The sequence below is a fragment of the Talpa europaea genome (genome assembly GCF_964194135.1).
Source record: "Talpa europaea genome assembly, chromosome: 8".
Lineage (NCBI taxonomy): Eukaryota > Metazoa > Chordata > Mammalia > Eulipotyphla > Talpidae > Talpa > Talpa europaea.
Genome location: NC_140075.1, coordinates 12,016,449 through 12,042,516, shown reverse-complemented (window position 1 = coordinate 12,042,516; position 26,068 = coordinate 12,016,449). Strand labels below are relative to the sequence as shown.

The window sequence follows — 26,068 nt, the reverse complement described above, 5'->3', positions numbered from 1 at the left end:
TTTCTATTCTTGTCCTCCATCATGTCCACCTTGGTTTAACCCGTTTTGTATTTAGTTCCTATACTCTTTGGGGTTGGCGTACTTTGAAAACTGCTTTGTCTCATGCTATTTTGACTCTCCCTTGCCTGTGGTCCCTTGCCGGGACATGCTCCAACTTGTTGCAGAGGTTTTCCTTGCCAGCCATTTGGAATCTTAAATCTATTAATCCTGTTAATTCCCCCAGTTCTGCATATCTCTTCCAGGGGGTGCTCTTGAGTATTATCAAGAGGGGAGGAATAATGAAAACCCATCTGATCTCCACTGGGGTGATAATGATTGTAAATTTGACTTTCAGGGCAAACAGTTTACTCATTATCACCGGTGTGGGGGCTGGAGCATGCCCGAACCTGTTTTTGTTTCAGGCTTCACCTGAAGGCAGCATAGGTGGTTCTTACTCTTAATTGTGTGCTTGTGGTTCTTGCAGAATCAGGCAGTGTCAAGAACTTCATCATGGGTGTATTACATTGTGTGGGTGCCCTGATACATTTTTTACTATAACTGCACAGTGGAATGCCAAAGAGAATTTTTATTTTAGAAAACATAATTCTTTTCTTTTTAGACTTATTAGCAAACTGCAAATTCTTCACTGCCAAAATGACATCATTTCCCACCTCTGCCCAGTGTTCAACGTCTGACAGTGCTTGCAGGATCTCTCCAAAACAAGTTAATCAGGTAAATCATTTTTAGGCATTTCTATTTTCCTTTAAGTTTTTAAAAATTGAAATGGGGCATGTAACTAAAAATCCTGACTGACTCTAGGATTTTTATGCAGAGCCGAAATGATTATTTTTTATTTTTTATTTATTTATTTTTTAATAATAAATTTTATTTTTATATTCCCCATACAATTGCAGCCCCCCCATTCTGACCCCAATCCCTCCCCTCCCACCCCCGCCCCCCTAAAAGTGTCTCTGGTTCATAGTTTTTTGTTGATTTTGCTTTTCACTTTCTTATAGTTATTCGTTTTCCTGGTCCCTTATTTAAGTTTTCTAGATTCCTGCTATGAGTGAGACCATCCGGTATTTTTCTTTTTCTTTTTGGCTTATTTCGCTGAGCATGATCCCTTCCAGTGCCATCCATGTTGCTGCAAATTGCATGTGTTTATCTTTTTTGAATGCTGAGTAATATTCCATGGTATATATGTACCACATCTTCTTGATCCAGTCATCTATTTTTGGGCATTTGGGTTGTTTCCAAAGCTTAGCTATTGTAAACAGTGCTGCTATAAACATAGGGGTGCAGGTGTTCTTTGGAATGGATGTTTCTGTGTCCTTTGGGTAAATACCTAGGAGTGGAATTGCTGGATCATATGGAAGCTCTATGTTTAGTAGGTCCAGAAATCTCCACACAGCTCTCCACAGTGGTTGGACCAGTTTGCACTCCCACCAACAGTGCAGAAGAGTTCCTTTTTCTCCACACCCTCGCCAACATTTGTTGTTGCATGTTTTTTTAATATGTGCCATTCTCACTGGTGTAAGATGGTATCTCATGGTAGTTTTGATTTGCATTTCCCTGATGACAAGTGATGTTGAACATTTTTTCATATGCCTGTTGGCCATTTGCATTTCCTCTTCAGAGAAGTTTCTTTTTAGCTCTTCTGCCCATTTTTTGACTGGATTCTTTTCTTTGTTGTTGTTAAGTCTCATCAGCTCTTTGCAGATTTTTGTGATCAGTCCTTTATCATTAGTGTTGGGTGCAAAAATGTTCTCCCAGTTGGTGGGGTTTCTCTTTGTTTTTGTTATTGTCTCTTTTGCTGTGCAGAAGCTCTTTAATTTGATGTAGTCCCAGCTGTTTATCTTCGCCTTCACTATCACTGCTTTGGGTGATGTGTCTGTAAAGATGTCTTTGATGTGCAAATCACGTAGTGTTTTGCCTATATTTCCTTCTATATATTTTATGGTTTCAGGTCTTATGTCTAGTTCTTTAATCCATTTTGAGTTGATTTTTGTGTATGGTGTGAGGTAGTGGTCAAGCTTCATTCTTTTGCATGTAGCGACCCAGTTTTCCCAGCACCATTTATTGAACAAACTTTCTTTGCTCCAATGCATAGTCTTTGCTCCTTTGTCAAAGATTAGTTGACCATAAATCTGTGGGTTTATTTCTGGATTTTCTATTCGATTCCATTGGTCTGTATGTCTGTTCTTGTTCCAATACCATGCAGTTTTGATGATTATGGCTTTGTAGTAGAGTTTGAAGTCTGGGAGTGTGATGCCTCCATTCCCTTCTTTTTTTTTTCAGGAGAGCTTTGGCTATTCGGTGTTTTTTGTGATTCCATATGAATTTCATCAATAATTGTTCTATTTCTTTGAAGAATGACATTGAAATTTTGATTGGAATAGCATTGAATCTGTATATTGCTTTTGGAAGGATGGCCATTTTAATAATGTTTATTCTTCCAATCCATGAGCAGGGGATGTCTTTCCATTTCTTTGTGTCTTCTTCTATTTCTTTTAACAGTGTTTTATAGTTTTCTTTGTATAGGTCCTTTACCTCTTTTGTTAGATTTATTCCCAAATATTTGATTTTTTTTGTTTCAATAGTAAAAGGGATGTTTTTTTGATTTCTTCTTCTTCAGATTTATTGTTTGTGTATAGGAAGGCTACTGACTTTTGCGTGTTGATTTTGTATCCTGCCACTTTACTGAACTGATTGATGAGTTGAATTAGTTTTTCTGTGGACTTTTTGGGGTTCTCTATATATATTATCATATCATCTGCAAATAGTGATAGTTTGACTTCTTCTTTTCCTATTTGGATTCCTTGGATGTCTTTCTCTTGTCTTATTGCTCTGGCTAGGACTTCCAGTATTATATTGAAAAGCAGTGGTGAGAGTGGACATCCTTGTCTTGTTCCAGATCTTAATGGAATTGCTTTCAGCTTTTCACCATTGAGAATGATACTGGCTGTTGGCTTGTCATAGATGGCCTTTATGATGTTGAGGTATGTTCCTTGTAGAAATGATTATTTTTTAAAATGTCATGCTAGGAAAAGAGTAAACAGTATCAACATCCATAAATTTGAATTGGTCACTGATGAAATATTTGGAGGTTATGGATTGCTCAGTAGTACCTTTTGAAAATTAGCATATTTTAGGGTATGGGTGACTAGTGGAGAATCTGAGGCTGTTAAATTAGTTTCCTGTTTGCGTTACTTCGCTGTTTTTTAATCAGTTTTAATTATAAGTATGTTAGGGGGAAAGTCCCTTTTAAGTGCGCAGGTGAGGACCCACAGCCAGGCAACCCGTTTTATATCAGGGCTGCTCTGTAACAAGTATAGCAAATGTATTCTAAAAAATTACTCTATTTTATCATGTATTTGTCTGTATTTGTCTGTACATACAGATTCCTTTGACCACCTCCTCCCTAAATCCAGAGTCCCTTCTCCTTTATCTAACATTGATATTAATTTGGTGTGTCTTGTTCCACACCTTTTTCTCCAACATACAGAAATACATAATTTTGTTACATGTTTTCATGAACGTTGCACATTGGTTAGTATTGTGTGTCTTAATCTATGGTAAAGGTAGAATTTGGATTTGATGAGGGTAATATGTGCCTTATATAAAAAATGGTTTTGACAGAAGTCTGTTATGAATAATGCTGCTGTGAACATTGGTGTACAGTTGTTTACATACCTGCTTTCAGTTCTTTTGGATGTAAAACTGGGAGGACCTGCTGGGTCATATGGAAATTGTATGTTTAGCTTCTTGAGGAATTGCCACAATTTTCCAGAGCCATTTTACATTCCCACCAACTTAGAGCATAAGTTCTCTCAATCCTCACATCTTTACCCGTATAGCCATCCTAGTGATTTTTCAGTAAGGTAACAAGTAGTAATTCTGATCATTGGCAGTTAGCTTATGCACTGGAAGATTGGGCATTAATAGATAAGTGTCTACTAGGGTTTGTTGAAAAAGGTTTTAAAAGATTTCTTGCTCTGTAGGGCTTCAGAATTCAATCTAATTGAAATGTAAATGGGTTTATTTTTTATTTATATCAGGTACTACCAAAATTGCCACTTTTGAAGATTTTGCAGGCAGCAGGTGCACAAGGTGAAATGTTCACTGTTAAAGAGGTAAGCCATCGTGGAAAGGTTTCAGTTTTAAAAGAGCTGAGCAGTAGAAGCTACTGAGTATGTGGTTCTGAGATCAAGCCTCAGAAAGGAAGTTCTACTCCAGGAGTTCTATGGAAGCATTTTTTTCTTCTTTTAAAGCCCATTGAGCAAAGTTGAACTTCATATTTCCTTTAAATTTCCTTTTGAACTATACTGTCAGCTAAGCAAGATTAACCATGAAGTTCATTGATCTCAAGAGTTAAAATGCAGAACATGTACAAGATTTAAAAAATGACACTGTGATTTAGAGGATGTGCTGCCAGGCAGGGATTAAATGCAGTGGTTTTTCATTATAAATGTGTCAAATACTCTTCTGAGCACTGTGAATTATTTTAAACATTTATTTATTTAAATAACTTATTTAGCTCCTAAGGTGTTTTTTTTTTTTAACAAAAAACAAATTGAATCCTTTAAGTGGAAAAGACTGCATATTAAAATGTTAAACTTTATCAATTGCTTGCATTTATTTAATAGAGTAAATATCTAACCCTTCCCAAATATACCAGGGTTTTTTTGGACTTTCCCTAAAAGTCTTAACAGCTTTCAGTAATGCTGCATTCCTGAGCCATTATGCCTCTTAAAGAAACAAAACTGGAGGCATTTCAGATTTTATAGAGTACTCATATTGACTTCATCATTTTGAAGTAAGTGTGCCATTTTGGACTGTATATCTCAAATTCTGATGAGTAAGGCTTTTTCCAAACTTGTTAAAACTTATAAAGTTGTTAAAATCAATTATGCTATTTTCCTTCATAACATGACATAATGTTTTACTGGAGAAAAACCTGGACACAGTCTGTTTCTATCATGAATGCTGACTGCATAAAGGGAATTTGCCAATTTAAAAACTTTACTGGTTTTTAGTATGTGTATTCAGGCAGGTATGATATAAGAATAGTGTATTATATACATATTAGAATAGTGTTTTAGAAGATCTTTGTATCCTTAAAGGGTATTTATTTTTTTCTGAACGCTAGACAGACATAAAGTTTCCTCCCTTTTCTTCCAGTAGATGCTCTTCCCCATCCTGTTTTTTCTAGGTAATTGATGAGTGTTGTATTTTCACTGACATATGTTGTCTGAGATGGAGGGGACCCTAGAAATACTGTTCCAATATAATGGGACCAGTGTAAGAAAAACTTCTGTTCAAATATCTAAAATTCCTGAGAAGTTGGGACCTAAAGATAATGGCTGCCTTGGTCTTCAATTAAAGATAATTGCTGCTTTAGGGGCCTCCCTGGTGGTGCAAGGGGTTAAACACCACACTATGAAGCAGTCTGCAGCTTCTGCAGCACAAGTTCGATCCCCAGCTGGCCAGGGAGCAACCCACATGGCGCAGCAGACCTCCCCTATCTCGCTGCTCCCCTCAGCACTCTGCCTGTTCTGTTTGGTCAGTCTGCCTGTTCTGTTCCCCACTCTGTCTCTGGTGAATCCTCTCACCCCCTGGCATCTCTGGCTTATACCCCAGCTATTCTATGCATAAATAAATAAATTTTTTTAAAAAAAGCTAATTGCTGCTTTATACTGCTGATGGCATATTGAACATTGTACTTTATTTCCCCCACTCCCCCACTGAAATGAACACATATCAAATGCCTATGGTTTTATGCCCTTGGACTTGGAAAATATTTTTCTGATCAAGCAAATTTAAAGATACTACTTCTATTTAGACTTGGGAGAAAATTTTTGAGGGAATGCTGGGTGAAATTCACCACTTTTTTTCTTGTCAGACCAGTACACTTTTGTTCTAGAAAGTAATGGTTTGTTCTCTGGAATTTCATTACGACTAAACCCCCACTCCAAAAAATACTACAAGGAATCCTAAAGCCAGAACCTCAGAAGGGTGAATAACAATGAAAGAAGGCCAAAAAAAAGTTATTAAAAGAATAAATAAAATCAAAGGAAAGACAAACACAATGGCAAATACAAATGCTAACATATCAATATTATCTCTAAATGTAAATGGACTAAACTCTTCAATAAAAAGACACAGAGTTGCAGCCTGGATTAAGAAACAAAACCCAACCTTTTGCTGTCTCCAGGAAACACATTTAGCTACAAAAGATAAAAATAGGCTCAAAGTTAAAGGATGGAAAACAATCCTACAAGCAAATGGACCAAAAAAGAAAGCAGGAACAGCTATACTTATATCAGATAAAACAGACTTCAAACTCAAAAAAATAAAAAGAGACCCCAATGGTCACTACATCATGATCAAGGGGACAATACTTCAAGAAGAAATAACACTCATTAACATATACTCACCAAACGAGGGAGCACCAAAATATATCAGATAACTGTTGTCCTCTCTGAAAACAGACATCAGAGAAAACACATTCGTAGTGGGAGACTTCAACACACCACTATCAACAATGGATAGATCAACAAGACAAAAAATAAGTAAAGAAACTAAAGCTCTAAATAAGGACCTAGAGCATTTGGGCTTAACAGACATCTATAGAACACTAAACCCCAAAAAAACGGAGTACACATTTTTCTCAAGCGCACATGGATCATTCTCCAGGATCGATCACATACTGGGGCACAAGACAAACATCAACAGATACACCAAGATTGAAATCATATCAACCATCTTTTCTGACCATGAAGGCATCAAACTAGAAATAAACCATAAAAAGAAGGCAAGGAACTTTCCTACCTCATGGAGATTAAAAACCACACTACTGGAAGACCACTGGACTAACGAGGAGATCAAAGAAGAAATTAAAAAATTCTTTGAATTGAATGACAAGGAGGACACCAATATCCTAAATGTATGGGATGCAGCAAAAGCAGTAATAAGAGGAAAATATATAGCAGTAGAAGCTCACATCAAGAAACAAGAAAGAACTCAAAGAAACAACCTAATCTCGGAGCTCAAAGATCTAGAAAAAGAACAACAAAAAAACCCCAAAACCAGTAGAAGAAAAGAAATAATAAAAACCAAAGCAGAAATAAATGAAATTGAAACTAAAAAAAACAATCCAAAAGATCAATGAAACCAAGAGCTGGTTCTTTGAAAAAAATCAATAAAATAGACAAACCCCTAGCCAGGCTCACAAAGGAAAAAAGGGAGAAAGCACAAATAAACAGGATCACAAATGAAAGAGGAGAAATCACAATGGACACAGCAGAAATCAAAAGAATAATCAGTAACTACTATGAACAGTTATATGGAAACAAGTTCAACAATCTAGAGGAGATGGACAAATTCCTACAACTCTACAATCACCCAAAGCTAGATAAAGAAGAAATAGAAAACCTAAACAGACCAATTACAATTAGCGAAATTGAAATGGTAATCAAAAACCTCCCCAAAAACAAAAGCCCAGGACCTGATGGATTTACAAATGAATTCTACCAAACATTCAGAGACGAATTAGTGCCTATCCTTCACAAACTCTTTCAAAAAATTGAGAAGGAAGGGACAATACCAAACACGTTCTATGAAGCCAGCATTACACTAATACCAAAACCAAACAAGGACAACACAAAAAAGGAAAACTACAGGCCAATCTCCCTAATGAACACTGATGCAAAAATCCTCAATAAAATTTTAGCTATCAGAATCCAACAATGTGTCCATAAGATAATTCACCACGACCAAGTAGGATGCATTCCAGGGACACAAGGATGGTTCAACATCCGAAAATCAATCAACGTTATCCAACACATCAACAAAAAGAAATATAAAAACCATATGATAATATCAGTAGATGCTGAGAAAGCTTTCAACAAAGTGCAACACCCATTCATGATAAAAGCCCTTGAAATTCTTGGGATACAAAGAACATACCTCAACATCATAAAGGCTATTTATGACAAGCCAACAGCCAGTATCATTCTCAATGGTGAAAAGCTGAAAGCAATTCCATTAAGATCTGGAACAAGACAAGGATGTCCACTCTCACCACTGCTCTTCAATATAATACTGGAAGCCCTAGCCAGAGCAATAAGACAAGAGAAAGACATCCAAGGAATCCAAATAGGAAAAGAAGAAGTCAAACTATCACTGTTTGCAGATGATATGATAATATACATAGAGAACCCCAAAAACTCCACAGAAAAACTAATTCAACTCATCAATCAGTTCAGTAAAGTGGCAGGATACAAAATCAACACGCAAAAGTCAGTATCCTTCCTATACACAAACAATAAATCTGAAGAAGAAGAAATAAAAAAAAACATCCCTTTTACTATTGAAACAAAAAAAATCAAATATTTGGGAATAAATCTAACAAAAGAGGTAAAGGACCTATACAAAGAAAACTATAAAACACTGTTAAAAGAAATAGAAGAAGACACAACGAAATGGAAAGACATCCCCTGCTCATGGATTGGAAGAATAAACATTATTAAAATGGCCATCCTACCAAAAGCAATCTACAGATTCAATGCTATTCCAATCAAAATTTCAATGTCATTCTTCAAAGAAATAGAACAATTATTGATGAAATTCATATGGAATTACAAAAAACCCCGAATAGCCAAAGCTCTCCTGAAAAAAAAAAAGAAGGGAATGGAGGCATCACACTCCCAGACTTCAAACTCTACTACAAAGCCATAATCATCAAAACTGCATGGTATTGTAACAAGAACAGACACACAGACCAATGGAATCGAATAGAAAATCCAGAAATGAACCCACAGATTTATGGTCAACTAATCTTTGACAAAGGAGCAAAGACTATGCATTGGAGCAAAGAAAGTTTGTTCAATAAATGGTGCTGGGAAAACTGGGTCACTACATGCAAAAGAATGAAGCTTGACCACTGCCTCACACCATACACAAAAATCAACTCAAAATGGATTAAAGAACTAGACATAAGACCTGAAACCATAAAATATATAGAAGGAAATATAGGCGAAACACTACGTGATTTGCACATCAAAGACATCTTTACAGACACATCACCCAAAGCAGTGACAGTGAAGGCAAAGATAAACAGCTGGGACTACATCAAATTAAAGAGCTTCTGTACAGCAAAAGAGACAATAACAAAAACAAAGAGAAACCCCACCAACTGGGAGAACATTTTTGCACACAACACTAACGATAAAGGATTGATCAAAAAAAATCTACGAAAAGCTGATGAGACTCAACAACAACAAAGAAAATAGTCCAGTCCAAAAATGGGCAGAAGAGCTAAAATGAAACTTCTCTGAAGAGGAAATGCAAATAGCCAACAATCATATGAATAAATGTTCAACATCCCTTGTAATCAGGGAAATGTAAATAAAAACTACCATGAGATACCATCTTACACCAGTGAGAATGGCACATATTAAAAAAACTAGCAACAACAAGTGTTGGCGAGGGTGTGGAGAAAAAGGAACTCTTCTGCACTGTTGGTGGGAGTGCAAACTGGTCCAACCACTATGGAGAGCTGTGTGGAGATTTCTGGACCTACTAAACATAGAGCTTCCATAGGATCCAGCAATTCCACTCCTAGGTATTTACCCAAAGGACACAGAAACATCAATTCCAAAGAGCACCTGCACCCCTATGTTTATAGCAGCACTGTTTACAATAGCTAAGCTTTGGAAACAGCCCCAATGCCCAAAAATAAATGACTGGATTAAGAAGATGTGGTACATATATACCATGGAATATTACTCATCATTCAAAAAAGATAAACACATGCCATTTGCAGCAACATGGATGGCGCTGGAAGGGATCATGCTCAGCGAAATAAGCCAAAAAGAAAAAGAAAAATACCGGATGGTCTCACTCATAACAGGAATCTAGAAAACTTAAATAAGGGACCAGAAAAATGAATAACTATAAGAAAGCGAAAATCAAAATCAACAAAAAACTATGAACCAGAGACACTTTTTGGGGGGTGAAGGGCGGGAGGGGAGGGATTGGGGTCAGAATGGGTGGTTGCAATTGTATGGGGAATATAAAAATAAAATTTATTATTAAAAAAAAAAGAAAGAAAGAAAGTAATGGTTTGTTGATGTCCAGAATGATAATAAGTGAATGAGTCTAGTTGGGGGCAACTCTCTTGCTGTAGGACACTTTACACAGCACCGCCATGCATGTGTGTTTTAGGCAGCAGCTGGACAGGTTTCTTCATGGTATTTTATTCCCATGCAGGTCTTGCACTATCTTGGCAAGTATATAATGGCGAAGCAGCTCTATGATCAGCAGGAACAGCACATGGTATACTGTGGTGGGGATCTTTTGGGAGAACTACTTGGACGTCAGAGTTTCTCTGTGAAAGAGCCAAGGTAAGAAGATTGAGGGTTTATCTTTTTGGGCATTTATACCACACCACTTAATCTCTTTAGGTTATAATGGTAATGACTATTTATTTCTCTGGTCAACAAATATTTAAGAGCCTACATCTGTCAGGTGGCCTCTAAGACACTGAGGATTTAACAGTGAGCAACAGTTTCTCATTTTAAGGGTCTTAAAAGAGTTGTATGAGACAGGAGATGCTCTCCTCCTTATCATTCTATTGCTTTCCAAGCTATACTATGAACAATGTTGCAGAAAGAAGGTACATTTTGTGGGGTGGAATATAGGGTTTTTTAGGGGGTAGAAGTGCTGGTTGAGGAAGTGCTGTTTGTGCTGATAGCTGAAGGGTAGTTAAAGTGTCAGTTACGGGGAATGGTTGAAGGAGAACTTTAGGCAGATTGAGCATCACATGTATGTGTCTGGGTAGGAGGGAATTTGATGTGACTAGATTATAATTTTGTGAAATAGTTGTAGAGAAGGGAAGAGTGAATTGATGAAAGAAATGTAGACTTGCTGGGCACTTTGAGGTTGATGAAGAGCTTCCTGAGAATCACAGTAGAACTACTCTGACCTGCTGTGTGACTTTCTCCAGGTGCAGAGGGTATGTGGTTATTAACACAGTGACAAGGTAATTAATAATTGAGAATCCAGTCTTCTCTTTCACTCTATAGCTTTATGATGACTGTTTCTTCTCAGCTCCTTTTGTCTTATTTTGGTAGACTCCCTTCCACTCCCAGTCCCAATTATAATGTAAAACTTAAGTCCTAGAAGGAAGGGATTGTCTTGTAAGGAAATCTCCCTACTTGTGTTACTGTTGTTATTAATAAAATTAAATGTAAATTAGTTTTTAATGGTCACAAAATAATACAAGGGCTTGGGCATTACATCTTGATATTTAAATAATTCTTAGATTCTGAGAAATCTATTCTGTGGAAAACACAGAATACATACATTATAGGGAAAGTTGGGAAATAGCATATCAGAAATATACTTAAAATTTTAATGGAGAGCCATATTCACTTTTTTTTTTAATTTCTCACAGCCCACTCTATGATATGCTAAGAAAGAATCTTGTCACTTTAGCCACCACTACTACAGGTATGTCGCATCATATTTCTTTATTCTGTGTCACAGCTTTGAGTTCAAGGGGGCAAATGATGGGAAAGCAGAGCAGGACCAAGATGGGCATGGAAGGCCATCAGGGCGCGACTGGGAGGGATGGCTTGTGCAGTTGGTTACTGCTGTGTTATTTAACTTTCCAGTTAATCCTGAAAATAGATTAGTATCATTGGTACCCTCCTGTTAGACTTAGTGATTGTTAACATTTTGCCATATTTGCTTCACCTATACATACTTGTAAAATCCGACCATTACTGTAACATTATTACATGCAACAAAATTAATAATGATAAATAACTCCATAATACTGTCCAATAGCCATTTTATGTATAGTTTCTCTCAGTTTCCTCAGAAACATCTTTTACATTTGAGTTGTTTATTTTTTTTTTTTTTATAGAGGCATGCTTTTATTTATTTATTATATTTGTTTGTTTGTTTTGTTTATACATGCACTGGGTACAGTCAGAAGCGCGGGAGGGTGAGAGAATTCACCAGAGCCAGAGCGGGGAGCAGAGCAGGCAGAAGGACTGAAGTACACTGCTGAGGGGAGCAGCGGGTGGCAGGAGAGGTCTGCGCACCATGTGGGATCCTCCTCCGGGGCCGGGGAGCAGCCGGGGATCGAACCGGCGCCGCAGAGGCCGCGGGCAGCTTCGCAACCCAGCGCTCAACCGCTGTGCCACCGGGGAGGCCCTACATTTGAGTTGTTTAAATCCAGATTTAAACAAATTTCTTATGTTGCATTTGGCTGACATGTCTTTTAAGTATCTTTTATCTCTAAAACTTAACCCCCTTTTGTTTTTGTATCATTTATTGAAGAAATGGATTATTTTTTCTTTAGAATTTCCAGCATTTTAGAGTTTGTAGATCGTACCCTTGTGGTGATGTTTTATGTGTTTAGCACTTCTCTTTTGAATGCCAACTTGTCTAACCTTTTGCTTGATTCCATACTTTTAAGTACTGCCTTTTGAGTTTAACTTACTAGGTATTGCAGGAAACTGCTTTTGGGTCTGAAGTGCAGTGTATTAGAGATCAGTGAATAAAGTGGACATGACTAAATTGTAACTATCTCACACTTATTTCCAAGTAATGAAACTTTTTTGTTTTCCTGTTCCTACATGAAACCCTTGTATGGATTTCAAATTAGATTCTCGGGAACATTGTCCTTTGGAGAAAGCCCAAGCTTGTGATCCCTATTGATTGGCTATCTTTCAGTAGTTTCCTGAAACAAATAGGTTGAAAAGAATTTGTTCCTAATGAAGATTTATGCTTTAAAGTGAGAGTAAAGAAACTACTTTGATATTGAAATATGATTTTGAACTTACAATGAATTTTGGAACTGCTTAGTTTCATTGACAATCTACCTGTGTTATAAATTTCTGTTTGAGGGGGAAGGCAATCGCTTGTGAAATAGTGTGGTTTACAGGGATTGTCACTAAAAACTTGACATAAACAGAGGATTTTATATTTGCGCATCTACTCTTTTTCTCAGATTTGTTCTGATCTGTTGTCTGAATATCCAGAGGAGATATAACTCTTACCCTCTCATTTTCTTTCTTTTACTTCATTTGCAGAATTTAACATGCTGTATATTAAAACGAACATTTCTATAACAAGTATTTCAGTTGATCCTCTTAACAACCTTGTGAGAAAGGTCTGAAAATGGAGACACTGAGGATTTTTTTAAATTAGATAAATGGTTTGCTTAAGATCAGCTGCCACTGATGAGTAGTGGTGCATCTGTTTCTGAATGGGCAGTCCTTGCTCTTTTCATCATTCTTTTTTTTTTTTAATTATTTATTTATACAAGCACTGGGTACAGTCAGAAGTGCGGGAGGGTGAAAGAATTCACCAGAGCCAGAGCTGGGAACAGAACAGACAGACTGACGAAATACACTGCTGAGGGGAGCAGTGGGCGGGACAGGAGAGGTCTGTCGCGCCATGTGGGACCCTCGCCAGCGGCCGGGGATCTAACCGGCACTGCAGAGGCTGCGGGCAGCTTTGTAGCCCAGCGCTCAACTGCTGTGCCACCAGGGGAGGCCCTCTTTTCATCATTCTTTAATGTCCCTTTAACCCTTTTTTTTTTTTTTAAAGATTTGTTTATTTAGACACAGAAGAACTGGGGTATAGGCCAGATGGGTGGGAGGCGGTGAGAGGATTCATCAGAGATGGAGTGGGGAGCAGAACAGGTGGATCTACTGAAATACATTGCTTAGGGGAGCAGTGGGCAAGACAGGAGAGGTCTGCTGTGCCATGTGGGTAGCTCCCTGGCTGGGGATTGAACTCAGGCCCCAGCAGAGATAGTGCTGAGACTAACCCCTTCGTCACCAGGGAGGCCCCCTAGCTCTTGCTTGTAATGGAAAGAATTTCCCTCAGTTTTCAACACATTTTTTTCATAATGTTAATTCTTCAAAACATTTTGTTATTTAATTTGTCACTTTGAGATAATTTTATTTACAAAAAAGTTGCTAAAAAGTATTATAAAGAGTTGCATATACTCTTTACCCAGATTCCCCAAGTGGTGACATCTTTATATAACCATAGTACAATGATTAAAATTAGGGAATTGCCCCAAAGTAATTTTGATTGATTGTTTGCTCTTACTTGGACGTGCATTGGTTGACATTGCTTCCCATGTCACCTGTTTTACACCATTAAAAAATAAGTTAAAGCTTTTATTTTATGGCTGAAGAAAATGCCATTATTTAAAGTTAAGGTAGTTCTTTATAAAATTATTTCTCTAAATTTTTTAATAATTCTTTATTTTCCACATGTATACTAAAGCAATGAAAAATAAACGGTGAACCTTATATTAATTTAATTAATTAATTAATTAATTTTTTAATAGAGGCATGTTTTATTTATTTGTTTGTTTTTGTTTATACATGCACTGGGTACAGTCAGAAGCGCGGGAGGGTGAGAGAATTCACCAGAGCCAGAGCGGGGAGCAGAGCAGGCAGAAGGACCGAAGGACACTGCTGAGGGGAGCAGCGGGCGGCAGAAGAGGTCTGCGTGCCATGTGGGACCCTCCTCCGGTGGCCGGGGAGCAGCCGGGGATGGAACCGGCACCGCAGAGGCTGCGGGCAGCTTCACAACCCAGTGCTCAACCGCTGCGCCACCGGGGAGGCCCAAACCTTATTTTAAAATCCCTTTGTACATTATCTGTTTCACCAGATTTATTTTTGTTTCTAATTGTTTTAACCTAGGAAAGATTGTAAGGCTGTTGAGCTATAAAGGATAAAGCTCCCTGTGGTCAGAAAATCTTGTCTCTCAAACTTCTCAGTATCTATAGCTATAAAAAATGCTTTTAGAAATAATGTTGTCAGTAATTTTGAAAATGTTAACTTTGTGCAAAACAACTGAATTGTCAGACCAGTTGTAGGATCTGTGCACTTTCTCTGCCTGTCTTTATCCTCCACGAGTGTCTTTCTTCCGAGACTGCAGTTGCTGATGTACCAGCACAGGATAGACTCACTTGGGTGCATCTTGGTTGCACAGAGCTTCATGTAGTGAGTGATCTTTTCCTATAGCTAAGTTTTCATCTTTTGTTCTGCTTGAAAATTTTTCAAGTCCTTGAAATATGTTTCTTTTACACTAAGAATATCTATCAGGTTATTGTTACCTCTGCTTCTTTTAATTGACCTTGAGAAAAACTAACTGCCTCCTCTAACTGGGAAAAGTAAAACTTTTTTATTTAAAAAAAATAATCTGCATTCAGGGCCTTCCTGGTGGTTCAATGGATTAAGCACAGTACTAAGAAGCTATCTGCAGCCTCTGCAGCACAAGTTCAATCCCCGGCCAGGGAGCAACCCACGTGGTGCAGCAGACCTCTCCTGTCTCACCCGCTACTCCCCTCAGCAGTGTATTTCAGTCAATCCGCCTGTTCTGCCCCCCACTCTGTCTCTGGTGAATCCTCTCACTGCCCCCTCACCTCTGGCCTGTACCCCAGTTCTTGTATGCATAAATAAATAAATCTTTAAAAAAATAATCTGCATTCAGGTGATGGGAATTTAAATTGTGAAATCAACACTTAGAATGTAGGTTTACATGAAGGATGCTATTGTTATGAAGGATGCTATTGTTAAGAAGCATGTGGGGAAAATTCCAGATTTTCAAATCTCACAACCCTGTATAATTTTAACACTTGAAAATAAAAATTAAAAAGTCAAACCTTTTTTTTGTTGTTGTTGTTGTTTATATCTTAGGCACACTTGGTAATAAACACCTTTAGGAAGATATGATAAAAATACTCTCCATTATTTGCTCCTTGACCTCAGTTCTCATATTAAAATTTGAAAGCTTGTTATGGAAAAAACGTTTTTTAGCCATTTTTCATTTTCCCCAGATAAGATTTTGGCAGTAAATTTTGAAAGTAGTCTGTTTTAGTCTTTGCCATTTTTATTAGTTTTTTTTCCCTTCTTTTTGGATGAGAGCCTTGTCCAAGCAACGTGGAAAAGTACATTTCTAGGGACCACACCTGGCTCCAGGGTTGTTTGCTGAGGTCCTTTCTCTGTGGAAAGAATGGTTATTACCAGGGAAGGTTTTCCTTTTGTTTCACTTGCTATCCAGATGCTGCTCAGACTCTCGCTCTCGCACAGGATCACAGTATGGATATTCCAGGTCAAGACCAACTGCAGGTAAAATCACCACACGGTGACCTCTTTTGTTGTACAGAGTGGCCCCTTCTCTGTACCTGTGGCTCTTGGACTCCCAAGTCCTTTCCTGAATGTGGTAAGAATTTAACAAGAAAGGTTCTTGGGAGTTCACAGACCAGGGACAGAGTGAACCTTCTCTGTTCTGCCCATAACAGAGTTCCAGTCTCTGAATCTTTCTTTGGGATGTAGCACTTCTGATCTTCAGTTCTTCCAGTTACATTTTCTTTGGGGTTTATGTGTGCCTGTATGTGTGATGGTGTATGTACAAGGTGTTTGAGAAAACTGCTTCATTAGATTTTAACAAACTTGTTGTAGTTAAGTTCTTGTCAGGCCATTTCTTTGAGCTCCCCAAACCTGGGAAAACTTTATGATTATCTTGGTATACGGTAAAGGCGTCACATGTTTTCTGAATTATGCCTACTTTTGTAATAAGGTATTATATTTATAGCCTGTTTCTAACAGATTTTGGCCTTTTGTGCAGAGATTTTTTTCCCCCCAGGTTTGGGATTCTCCTACCTCTGCTGCAGAGGGTTGAGAGGTGTGGCCTTTATTTGATGACTGTTGTGAATTTCAGAATTCTCTTGTGCATAACCCATTGTGTTGCACACTAACTGGTGAGCCAGAGTAGAACTGCCACATCCCCTGGTCTCAGTCATTTCTTTCCCACTGATTGGTACCTTTCCCTTTTTTTCAGCAGAAGAAAGTTCCAATTCCAGGAAGAGAACTGAAGAAGGCAATTTCCCCACACTGCCTACCTCACAGCATAAGTGCAGAAATTCTAGAGGAGGTAATTTTGGATTAAGTCTATGTCGATTTCCCTTCCTCCCTCTTTCTTTTATCCTTCCTTCTCTCCCTCCCCTTCTTCCAGTTTTTAGAAATGGCTATCCATGTTAAGCACTTACTATAATTAAGACCAGATATTAGAGGATTCTAATAATAATAATGCTGTCTCTTTACGTATGGAGTAGAAGGGTGTAGGTCATACTTATTTCTCATTCTTTTCAGAAAACCTTTTTCACATGCTAATAGAAATTAGCTACACATGTCTCAAGTTTGCAACTTGGTAACTCAAGCTGCCTTGAGCTTTAATTGTCCCTGAATGTATTCCACCAGGTTAGAAATTTTATTTGATTTGTCTGCCAGAGGCTAATTTTCTTAGATTTTTGAAGTTTGCAGTAGTCATAAATATACTTAATGACTTAGAGCCAAGAATGAACATAAGAAACCTAGTCGCTCTTTGTCCTTGTATGGTTGTTATCAGATCTTTGCCGCATCCTTAGGTGTGGCTGGACTGTATGAGTTAATTGATATTTTGAAAGTTTCCCCCAAACCCTACTTTATAAAAGAGCTCTAAAACTTTCTACAAAGATGTTTAAAATCATAAGTACCTCAGGGGTATTTTGTGGCATGATGGTTTCTTGTTTAGGTACCTGCCTCAAACTTAAAGCAATGGCAGGCTAAGCCTCTGGCAACATCCAAGTTGCTCATTTTGCTGTTTAAACAGATTTAAATGTTCATTGAACTTCGATCAGTTTGGATAATTTTCTTCAAATTGCATTTGAAGAGTTAGAGGCTGCCTAGTTACCTTGGAGCTAGTCCTCTCTGTGTGGCGTTAAATGTGTACTTTTATTTCTTCAGGTCCTTGCCCATTTTCAACTCAAAAAGCTGTTTATAAGAAAAAGCCAATTCAGGAGACTGTATGTAGTTTGCTGAGAATAAATAGCTTAGCCTTCAAGGAAGGTATACAAGTAGAAAGGACGGAATTTTTTATATGAGGAAAGAATGACCCATTTCCAGTCCATTGACAATAAAGTTATAGAGCTTGACTAGATAAAGATAACATTTAATAAGTCTCAACTCAGAAATTCGGTTTCTGATAATTTTAGTAGTGAGTAAGGAACAGAGGTGGTTTTAGTTTCCTTTTAGCAGGTGGATTGACATACTTTTTAAGTAGATAGGGTAATCCTTTGTTTTGGCAGGGACCCATTTATTACAGAAATTTTTTCAATCATCTGGGAAGAGGTAGAGGAGAGTAAGAAAGTAGGACAGTCGGAAAGCACCACAAAAACATTGGGATAGTGGGAATGAAAGAAAAAACTTTGTTAGCGACAAACTGGTTAATAACTGCCCTGAATATCATTTTGATGTTCAACTGGAGATTTTTATTCCCTTGAAATATTTCTAGTTGTTAGGTATCTTAACTCCAGTAGAGCCCATTGAGCTAGAAAGTTCATAACATACATACTTAGGAAACCTGGGGCTCAGTGTTTTGTACTTTAAAACATGAATTTTTGAAAAATGTTCCAAAGTATCGGATGTGCCAATGAGACTGCTTTGACAACCTTGTGATGGCCCATTGTTATTCATGCCACCTTGCTTCTGTCTTTGTGCCGTCGCCAGTTTGCAGTCCAGTGGGTCATGCCATCATCAGGCATTCTGTGCTTGACCAAATCATTTTCTAGTTATTGTAGTGCTCTGAATGTTGAGAATGCCACTAAATGACTTTTTAGACATTCTTTTAGAGCGGTATCATTGTTTAGTACTTTTCATAGTTTATATTTCTTCATATAGGATCCTCTACTTCTAATGACATTACTTGCTAATGAAGCCTAAATGGGAGGAGATTTGGGGTGTGCTACCGAGACAGCTATTTGATTTCTGATTATTTCTCACTGGGAGTAAAAATTTCTTTTTACTTATAAAGTATTGTGAGTATTATAAAGTCTAAATTTTCAAGTACTGTGTACATAGTTATCATTCTTTTAACATCTATAGATGAAGACTTGATAGAAAATTTAACTCAAGATGGGACCTCTAGACTGGACCTTGGGTTTGAGGAGTGGGATGTAGCCGGCCTTCCTTGGTGGTTTTTAGGAAACTTGAGAAACAACTATACACCTAGAAGTAATGGCTCAACTGATTTACAGACAAATCAGGTTAATTTCACATTTGAGGGGGAAGTTCTTTTGAAAGAGTAGTAAACTTGGTTACTCTTGACTGCACAATGCATTGTCTAAGAGTTCTCATGCAGTGCTATTGGTCTAGTACCATCTGTGTGTTGTGATGCTTCAGTCTCTATCTTCAGCCCTAACCTCTCCACTTCATGCCCAGGTTCCTGCTCATTCAACACCTCCACTTAGATGATCTGACATTTGACATATTCAGAACAGAACTCTTGAGTCTTGATTTTTTTTTAACCAAATACTTCTTTCTAACCATTCATTTGTCTTGTCTACTTTCCACTCAGTGTTTCCAGCCAGATGTCATAAGACAGCATTGATTTCTTTGTCAAGATTAGCAGTTTTTGATCCAAAATGTATCCGAAATCTAACCACTTTTTACTAACCACTTTCACTGTCATACCCTAATTCAAGCCATCATCATCACACTCCTTTAACTTATTTTATATTCTTCATTGCACTTCTCACTTTGTACAACTTACTAGACTTTTTGTGTCTATATCTCCCCCCGAAATCAAGTCCATGGCTTTTATATTCACTGCTCTTCTATTGCCTAATACCTAGAACAATATCTGACACATTGTAGGCATTCAGTGTTCAGTTGATGAATAGGTATATAATGGTGGCAGAATAAGTTGTCTTTTATGAATATTGTAAAAAGCATGTCATAAATGTAGATAAATGTAGAAATAAAATTAAATTGTTTAAGAATTCAGAAAGGAAAAAAAGTCTGCGTTACCCTCTGTGTTTCTCATATTTCTTCAATAAACATCACTAACTATTAAGGAAAGCATGTCACAATGTAATGTTTTCTAACTTCCTAGAGCGTCACCTGTGGGAAAGGAATGTAAGAAATGGATTCTTTTTGGTTGAGCAACAATGAATCCTGCCTTTTAAGCTCTTTGGTACTTCTCAAGAGTTTTTCCTGATTTACTATTAAATCTGACATACCATTAAAATTGAAAATTCCTTGCTAGATACCTTTATATCCATCTATTAGCTTGTAGGTGTCTAGTAGATATCTGCTGAATGAATAGATGTTAAAGGCTGGGCGTTCTTTGAGGCATATGTGAAGACATTGAGTTTGGGTTCATGTATGTTTATTCAGCATCTTTGATAAGCCTCTGACTACGAAACTCTTGTTTGTTTTTTGTTCTACTAGGATATAGGTACGGCCATTGTTTCAGATACCACAGATGACTTGTGGTTTTTGAATGAGTCCGTGTCAGAGCAGTTTGGTGTTGAAATAAAAGTTGAAGCTACAGATACTAAACAGTCTGACGAAGTAGGGAAAGTGAGAGATAAAAAGGTTTGTTGTGGGAAAATCGTGAACCTGTTCACATCTGGTGACCCATACCTTTTTGTACAAGTGACTCACACGGTCCCCCTATTTTCCTTTTTGGTATTCTCTTATGTCCAACATTAAGTTAACCAACACTGCCTTAGAAATAAGATACAATCATGCATAAAGCTCCTACCTCATTAGAAGAAATAAACTACCTACCTTTTCCTGAATGCTTATTTTCTCATTTTGGTGTTTTTTCTTCCAGAAATCTTGCTTTGCTAAGAAGGCAAAGTTCTAAATAGCCAAAAGAGCCTGTTGGGAAAATTTTTTATTTCTTAGACATTGTAGTAGCTTCCATATAACTTTATATCTGGGGGAAAAAACAGTTGAGTTCTAATGTAGTTTAGTTACAATAGGGGGAGATTTTGGGATGAAGAGTCCTACAAGCATGTGTTCAATTCTCAAATCGGGTAACTCCTGACACAGACAAGATTCTTGGTAAACATTAAGTATATATAGCAAGAAATAAACCCAAGTTGTACCATCCTTTTAATTTAAAAGATTCTCAGAGTAATTTGGAGTTCTAAAGGATATTCTGATATTTTTGTGATTAGCAAAGAGGTGCTTGGATTTCTTGTTAGACTAGTTGTATGCAAATCAAGTGGCTAGAATGAAGCCAAAGGTGACACTTGGAAACTTCTACAGAGAGATGGGACTTCAAAGTACTTAACTTTTGTGAGAAAGTTTCTATACAGGGGGCCTCCCTGGTGGCGCAGCGGTTGAGCGCTGGGTCCCCTCGGCCTCTGCAGCGCCGGTTCAATCCCCAGCTGCTCCCCGGCCACCGGCGGAGGGTCCCACATGGCATGCAGACCTCCCCTGACGCCTGCTCTGCTCCCCGCTCTGGCTCTGGTGAATTCTCTCACCCTCCCGTGCTTCTGACTGTACCCAGTGCATGTATAAACAAACAAACAAATAAATAAACAAATAAATAAAATACGTGCCTCTTTAAAAAAAAAAGTTTCTATACAGAAGTTTACAATTTTGTCATATTTGGTTTTATTGTTGTTTTGCATTGCAGAACTAGGCTTTTAATTTTTAGTATTTTAAGTTCTCTCCTCCTCCTTTTTATTTTATTTATTGACCTTTTTGGTAATGCTTACATTTCTGGAATATGGAGATTTTAGGATTTTAAAATTCTAAACTTTTTAATTTAGAAGACACTTCCTGCAGTTTTTGACTTTGTTTCCTGGTCCATGGGCATGCTTTTCTAGGACAGCCAGAGAATCGCATAACTGGTTTTACTTTTGAATATGAAAAATAAAAACTTAAAATACTCCATTTTCAGTCTTTGCATCTAAGTCCCTTATTTTATTTATTTATTTTTTTAATTTTTTTTTTTTTTTTTTTTTTTTTTTTTTTTTTTTTAGAGACGGGGTCTCGCTATGTTGCCCAGGCTGGAGTGCAGTGGCTATTCACAGGCGCGATCCCACTACTGATCAGCACGGGAGTTTTGACCTGCTCCGTTTCCGACCTGGGCCGGTTCACCCCTCCTTAGGCAACCTGGTGGTCCCCCGCTCCCGGGAGGTCACCATATTGATGCCGAACTTAGTGCGGACACCCGATCGGCATAGCGCACTGCAGCCCAGAACTCCTGGACTCAAGCGATCCTCCTGCCTCTGCCTCCCGAGTAGCTGGGACTACAGGCGCGCGCCACCATGCCCGGCTAAGTCCCTTATTTTATACAGTGCTTTTCACTATCATTTTGTCACAGGGTCCTTGTGAATGCCTACCTACCAAGATTCCTAAGAAAATATTTCCATATTTACGTAGCATCTCTCCTCTGACACTGTTTATTTTCTTTAAATTCACAAATTTGGTCAGCCTCTCCCTTCTGGAGGCAGAAGGTGATTTGGTAGCCCTCCCCCTTCAAGCCTCCCCATGCTCAGTCATTGATGCTCCTGAAAGTCCTGCTAGGTGTGTGCAGAGTTACATTTTTGCCCTCAGACTTAAGCTGTCTACTTTTTAAGTGCTAGTGATAGAGACAGAATGTGAGTTTTAAATTGAAGCTTTTCTGTCTTTTTTGCTTTCAGGTAGTAGCCTCATCTAAAATAGGTACACCTTACTAATGAGATATCTTTGCCTTCACAGCTGTTTGAAGTGGGGAAAAATGATGACCTTGAGGACTGTAAGTCCCTAAGTGATGATACTGATGTAGAAGTTACCTCTGAGGTATGAGTCTATACTAAAAGGGCTGTTAGGACCACCCACATCTTCAGCTTTTAACAATTGTAGCAGTTCACTTGTGCTTAGGAATACCTTTTAACCTCAGCCCGGTTTCCACCTACCTTTTCTAGTCTATAGAGATGTCGGTTTCCACATCTTATTATAAATTTTTATTGGAATTTGGGAAGAAATGGGGGAGACTTGATCTGCGCTTCCCTACCTTGGAAAGAGATGATACTGCTTCTTTTTGCCTCTCTGCCTACTATCAAAACTCTTCGAATGTGTTGCATTGGATACACAAGTTATTTAAAATAGTTCTGCACTACTTTCCCATTAAATACCTCTTTGTAACCCCAAAGGCAGATCTATAAGCTACCTAAAATTCTTTATCAAGTGTAAAAATTGTATCTTCAATACTTTCTTAAAAGGAAACATGGGAAATGTTTAATGCTTTCTTAAAAGGAAACATGAAATCCACACATTTACATTTGAGGCAGACTAATATTCAGCTTTAAGCTGTTAGGTAGTAGGTTTGGATTTATCACCAATTGACACTCATGTCTAAACTCAAATATATACCTTACTTTTCGATTTTCATGCTTGTTCTCTAATGTCCTTTATTTTTTTATTTTTTTTTTATAGAGGCATGTTTTATTTATTTATTTGTTTGTTTGTTTGTTTTTTGTTTATACATGCACTGGGTACTGTCAGAAGCGCGGGAGGGTGAGAGAATTCACCAGAGCCAGAGAGGGGAGCAGAGCAGGCAGAAGGACCAAAGGACACTGCTGAGGGGAGCAGCGGGCGGCAGGAGAGGTCTGCGCGCCATGTGGGACCCTCCTCTGGTGGCCGCGGAGCAGCCGGGGATCGAACCTGCGCCGCGGAGGCCTGGCTGCTTCGCAACCCAGCGCTCAACCACTGCGCCACTGGGGAGGCCCTCTAATGTCCTTTAAATGCTTCCCTTAGGTAATATACTTTGGGAAGAAAAGTGATGGGGAAGAGAACAGATTTTATATGTTGCTGCTGATGAATAGAAAATATTTAGGTTGTCACTAGTGATGATTTCAACCCCCCTACCCCCTTCCCTGTTCACCGTTATGGTGATTCATTGCAAATTATCTGTGTATAGCTAAGTAATAAAATGGAATATATCAGTCCATTAAGTGTTCTTGACCATAATACAAATAGCAGAGATAAGTGTATCCATCTTAATCAAACTTCTGTGACTGCTTAGGCCTAGAAAACCTATTAAGCAAATAGATTATACTTCATCAAATCAAAGATGCCATTGAATTTAATAAGTCCTGTTATTTTATGTACTACTGAAAAGGAGAAAGTAGATTATGAGACACCATCAATTATCATTTCCAAATCTTTATGAAGTTTCTTTGAGTATTTATATAGCATTTTAAATAAAATCTGAGTATCTGGCAAGAATGTTTTGAGGCTCTCTAGAGAACATCCCAGTTTAACAAATGGTCAAATTCCTGCCTTCAGTCTAGGCAATTGAGTTATGACTTCTAAACTTGAAATGCTTGGCCCAGACTCTGAAAGTAATCAAGTCAGCCTGTATCGAATCATCGATCCTATAAAAGGCAGCCAGTTACCCACGTTAAATACTTTTGACATGTTCCGGGTAGTTACCTTTGAATTAAGCAAGCCATTTAAAATTCACTGGGCTCTGGTTTTACCTCATTTGAATATGGAGAAGTAGGAAAAAAATTACTTGGCATTCAAGGACAAGAATATTGATTTTTGGTGGGGTGGGAGTGGGGGGCCTTCCTGGTGGCACAGGGGTTAAGTTTTGGAGCTATCAAGCTTTCACAGCCACTTTGCCATTAGTTTGATCCCCAGCCATGGAGCTGACCCACATGGCCCAGCAGACCTCTTCTGTCTTGCCAGCTGCTCCCCTCAGCAGTATATCTCAATCTGCCTATTCTGCTCCCCACTCTGTCTCTGGTGAATCCTCTCACGCCCTGCACCTCTGGCCTGTACTCAAGTTCTTATATGCATAAATAAATAAATCTTTAAAAAAAAAAATCTTGTCTTAAAAAAAAATTGACTTTTTGGAGAGTGTGATTTAGGTATACAACTACCTGTTCCTGAGAGCAATGAGAGAACTTGAGTAAATTTAGTAGCTTTCAAATTTCATTTTAACTTTAGCTTGTTTTTTGCCAAATTTTAGACATTTGTTAATTAGGCAAGAATGAGTTGTTTTCTCTTTTTCATTCTTTAGCAGCTTTGTTTAATAAATGTGTAAATTGCACAGAGAAATGAACCTAGAAAAGAAGGCAGTGGGGAAAAAAGCAAGCAGTTCCACCCAAGTCAGAACGCCAAAACAGTTAACTTTCTTGGGGATAGAGATATCAAATTCTGGCTTGAAATGTAATTGTATTACTATCAGTATACAACTTTTCAAGAGTTTCTTATATGTAGCTGTAGAATTTGTTCAGATTCTAGGCTAGACCACTGGTGTGGAGTGTCTGAACTCTCACTAGCTTAGAGACATAATGAGGAGTTGACCTCACCACCTGCTTAATCAATGTCTTGTTCACCACCAAGTGAGTATTCACTGGCTGTGCTTGTCTTTGTAGGGTGAGTGGCAGTGTACTGAGTGCAAGAAATTTAACTCTCCAAGCAAGAGGTACTGTTTTCGTTGCTGGGCCTTGAGGAAGGATTGGTATTCAGATTGTTCTAAGTGAACCCATTCTCTCTCCACGTCTGATATCACTGCCATACCAGAAAAGGAAAATGAAGGAATTGATGTCCTTGATTGCCGAAGAACCGTATCGGCTCCAGTTGTTAGACCTAAAGATGGATACAAAAAGGAAGAAAACCCCAGACGTTTTGATTCCTGCAACTCGGTGGAATTTTTGGATTTGGCCCACAGTTCTGAAAGCCAAGAAACTATATCAAGCATGGGCAAACAATCAGATAACCTTTTTGAACAGAGAGCCGATGCAGAAAACATGGAGGATTGCCAGAATCTCTTGAAGCCATGTAGTCTGTGTGAGAAAAGACCACGAGATGGAAACATTATTCATGGGAGGACAGGCCATCTTGTCACTTGTTTTCACTGTGCTAGAAGGTTAAAGAAAGCCGGGGCTTCATGCCCTATTTGCAAGAAAGAGATTCAGTTGGTTATTAAGGTTTTTATAGCATAGTTGAATCAATGAATTGCAAAGAAATATTAATAGCGTCTGGCCATGTACCAAAACATCAGTGTTGAGCCTCTCCACTCAGTGTGACCCATTGCATCCGTTCATTAATTCGTGCAAACATCTGTGTTCCAGGACAGTTTTGCTTCTAAATTTACATGTAATTTGAGAGTGAGTGCTTTAAAACTAGATTATAAATTTGGGGACTCCATTGACATGAAGAAATATGTGAATGACTTCTCCCTTTAAAGATGAGGATCTGGGAGCACCTACCAGTAT

The 26,068-nt window shown here is 38.1% G+C and overlaps 1 protein-coding gene across 1 annotated transcript; it reads left to right on the top strand.

Moving 5' to 3' along the window:
• Window positions 1–624: 624 nt before the first annotated feature.
• LOC311175684 (protein Mdm4-like) lies at window positions 625–25,795 on the top strand (the record flags this gene model as incomplete). The annotated part of the gene is given in 11 exon segments (XM_084240681.1): window positions 625–711; window positions 4,038–4,112; window positions 10,252–10,385; window positions 11,438–11,493; window positions 16,081–16,164; window positions 16,861–16,953; window positions 18,942–19,102; window positions 20,289–20,435; window positions 22,560–22,640; window positions 25,226–25,330; window positions 25,334–25,795. Coding segments are annotated over 11 exon segments (1,476 nt in total). The 5' UTR covers window positions 625–633.
• Window positions 25,796–26,068: the final 273 nt, after the last annotated feature.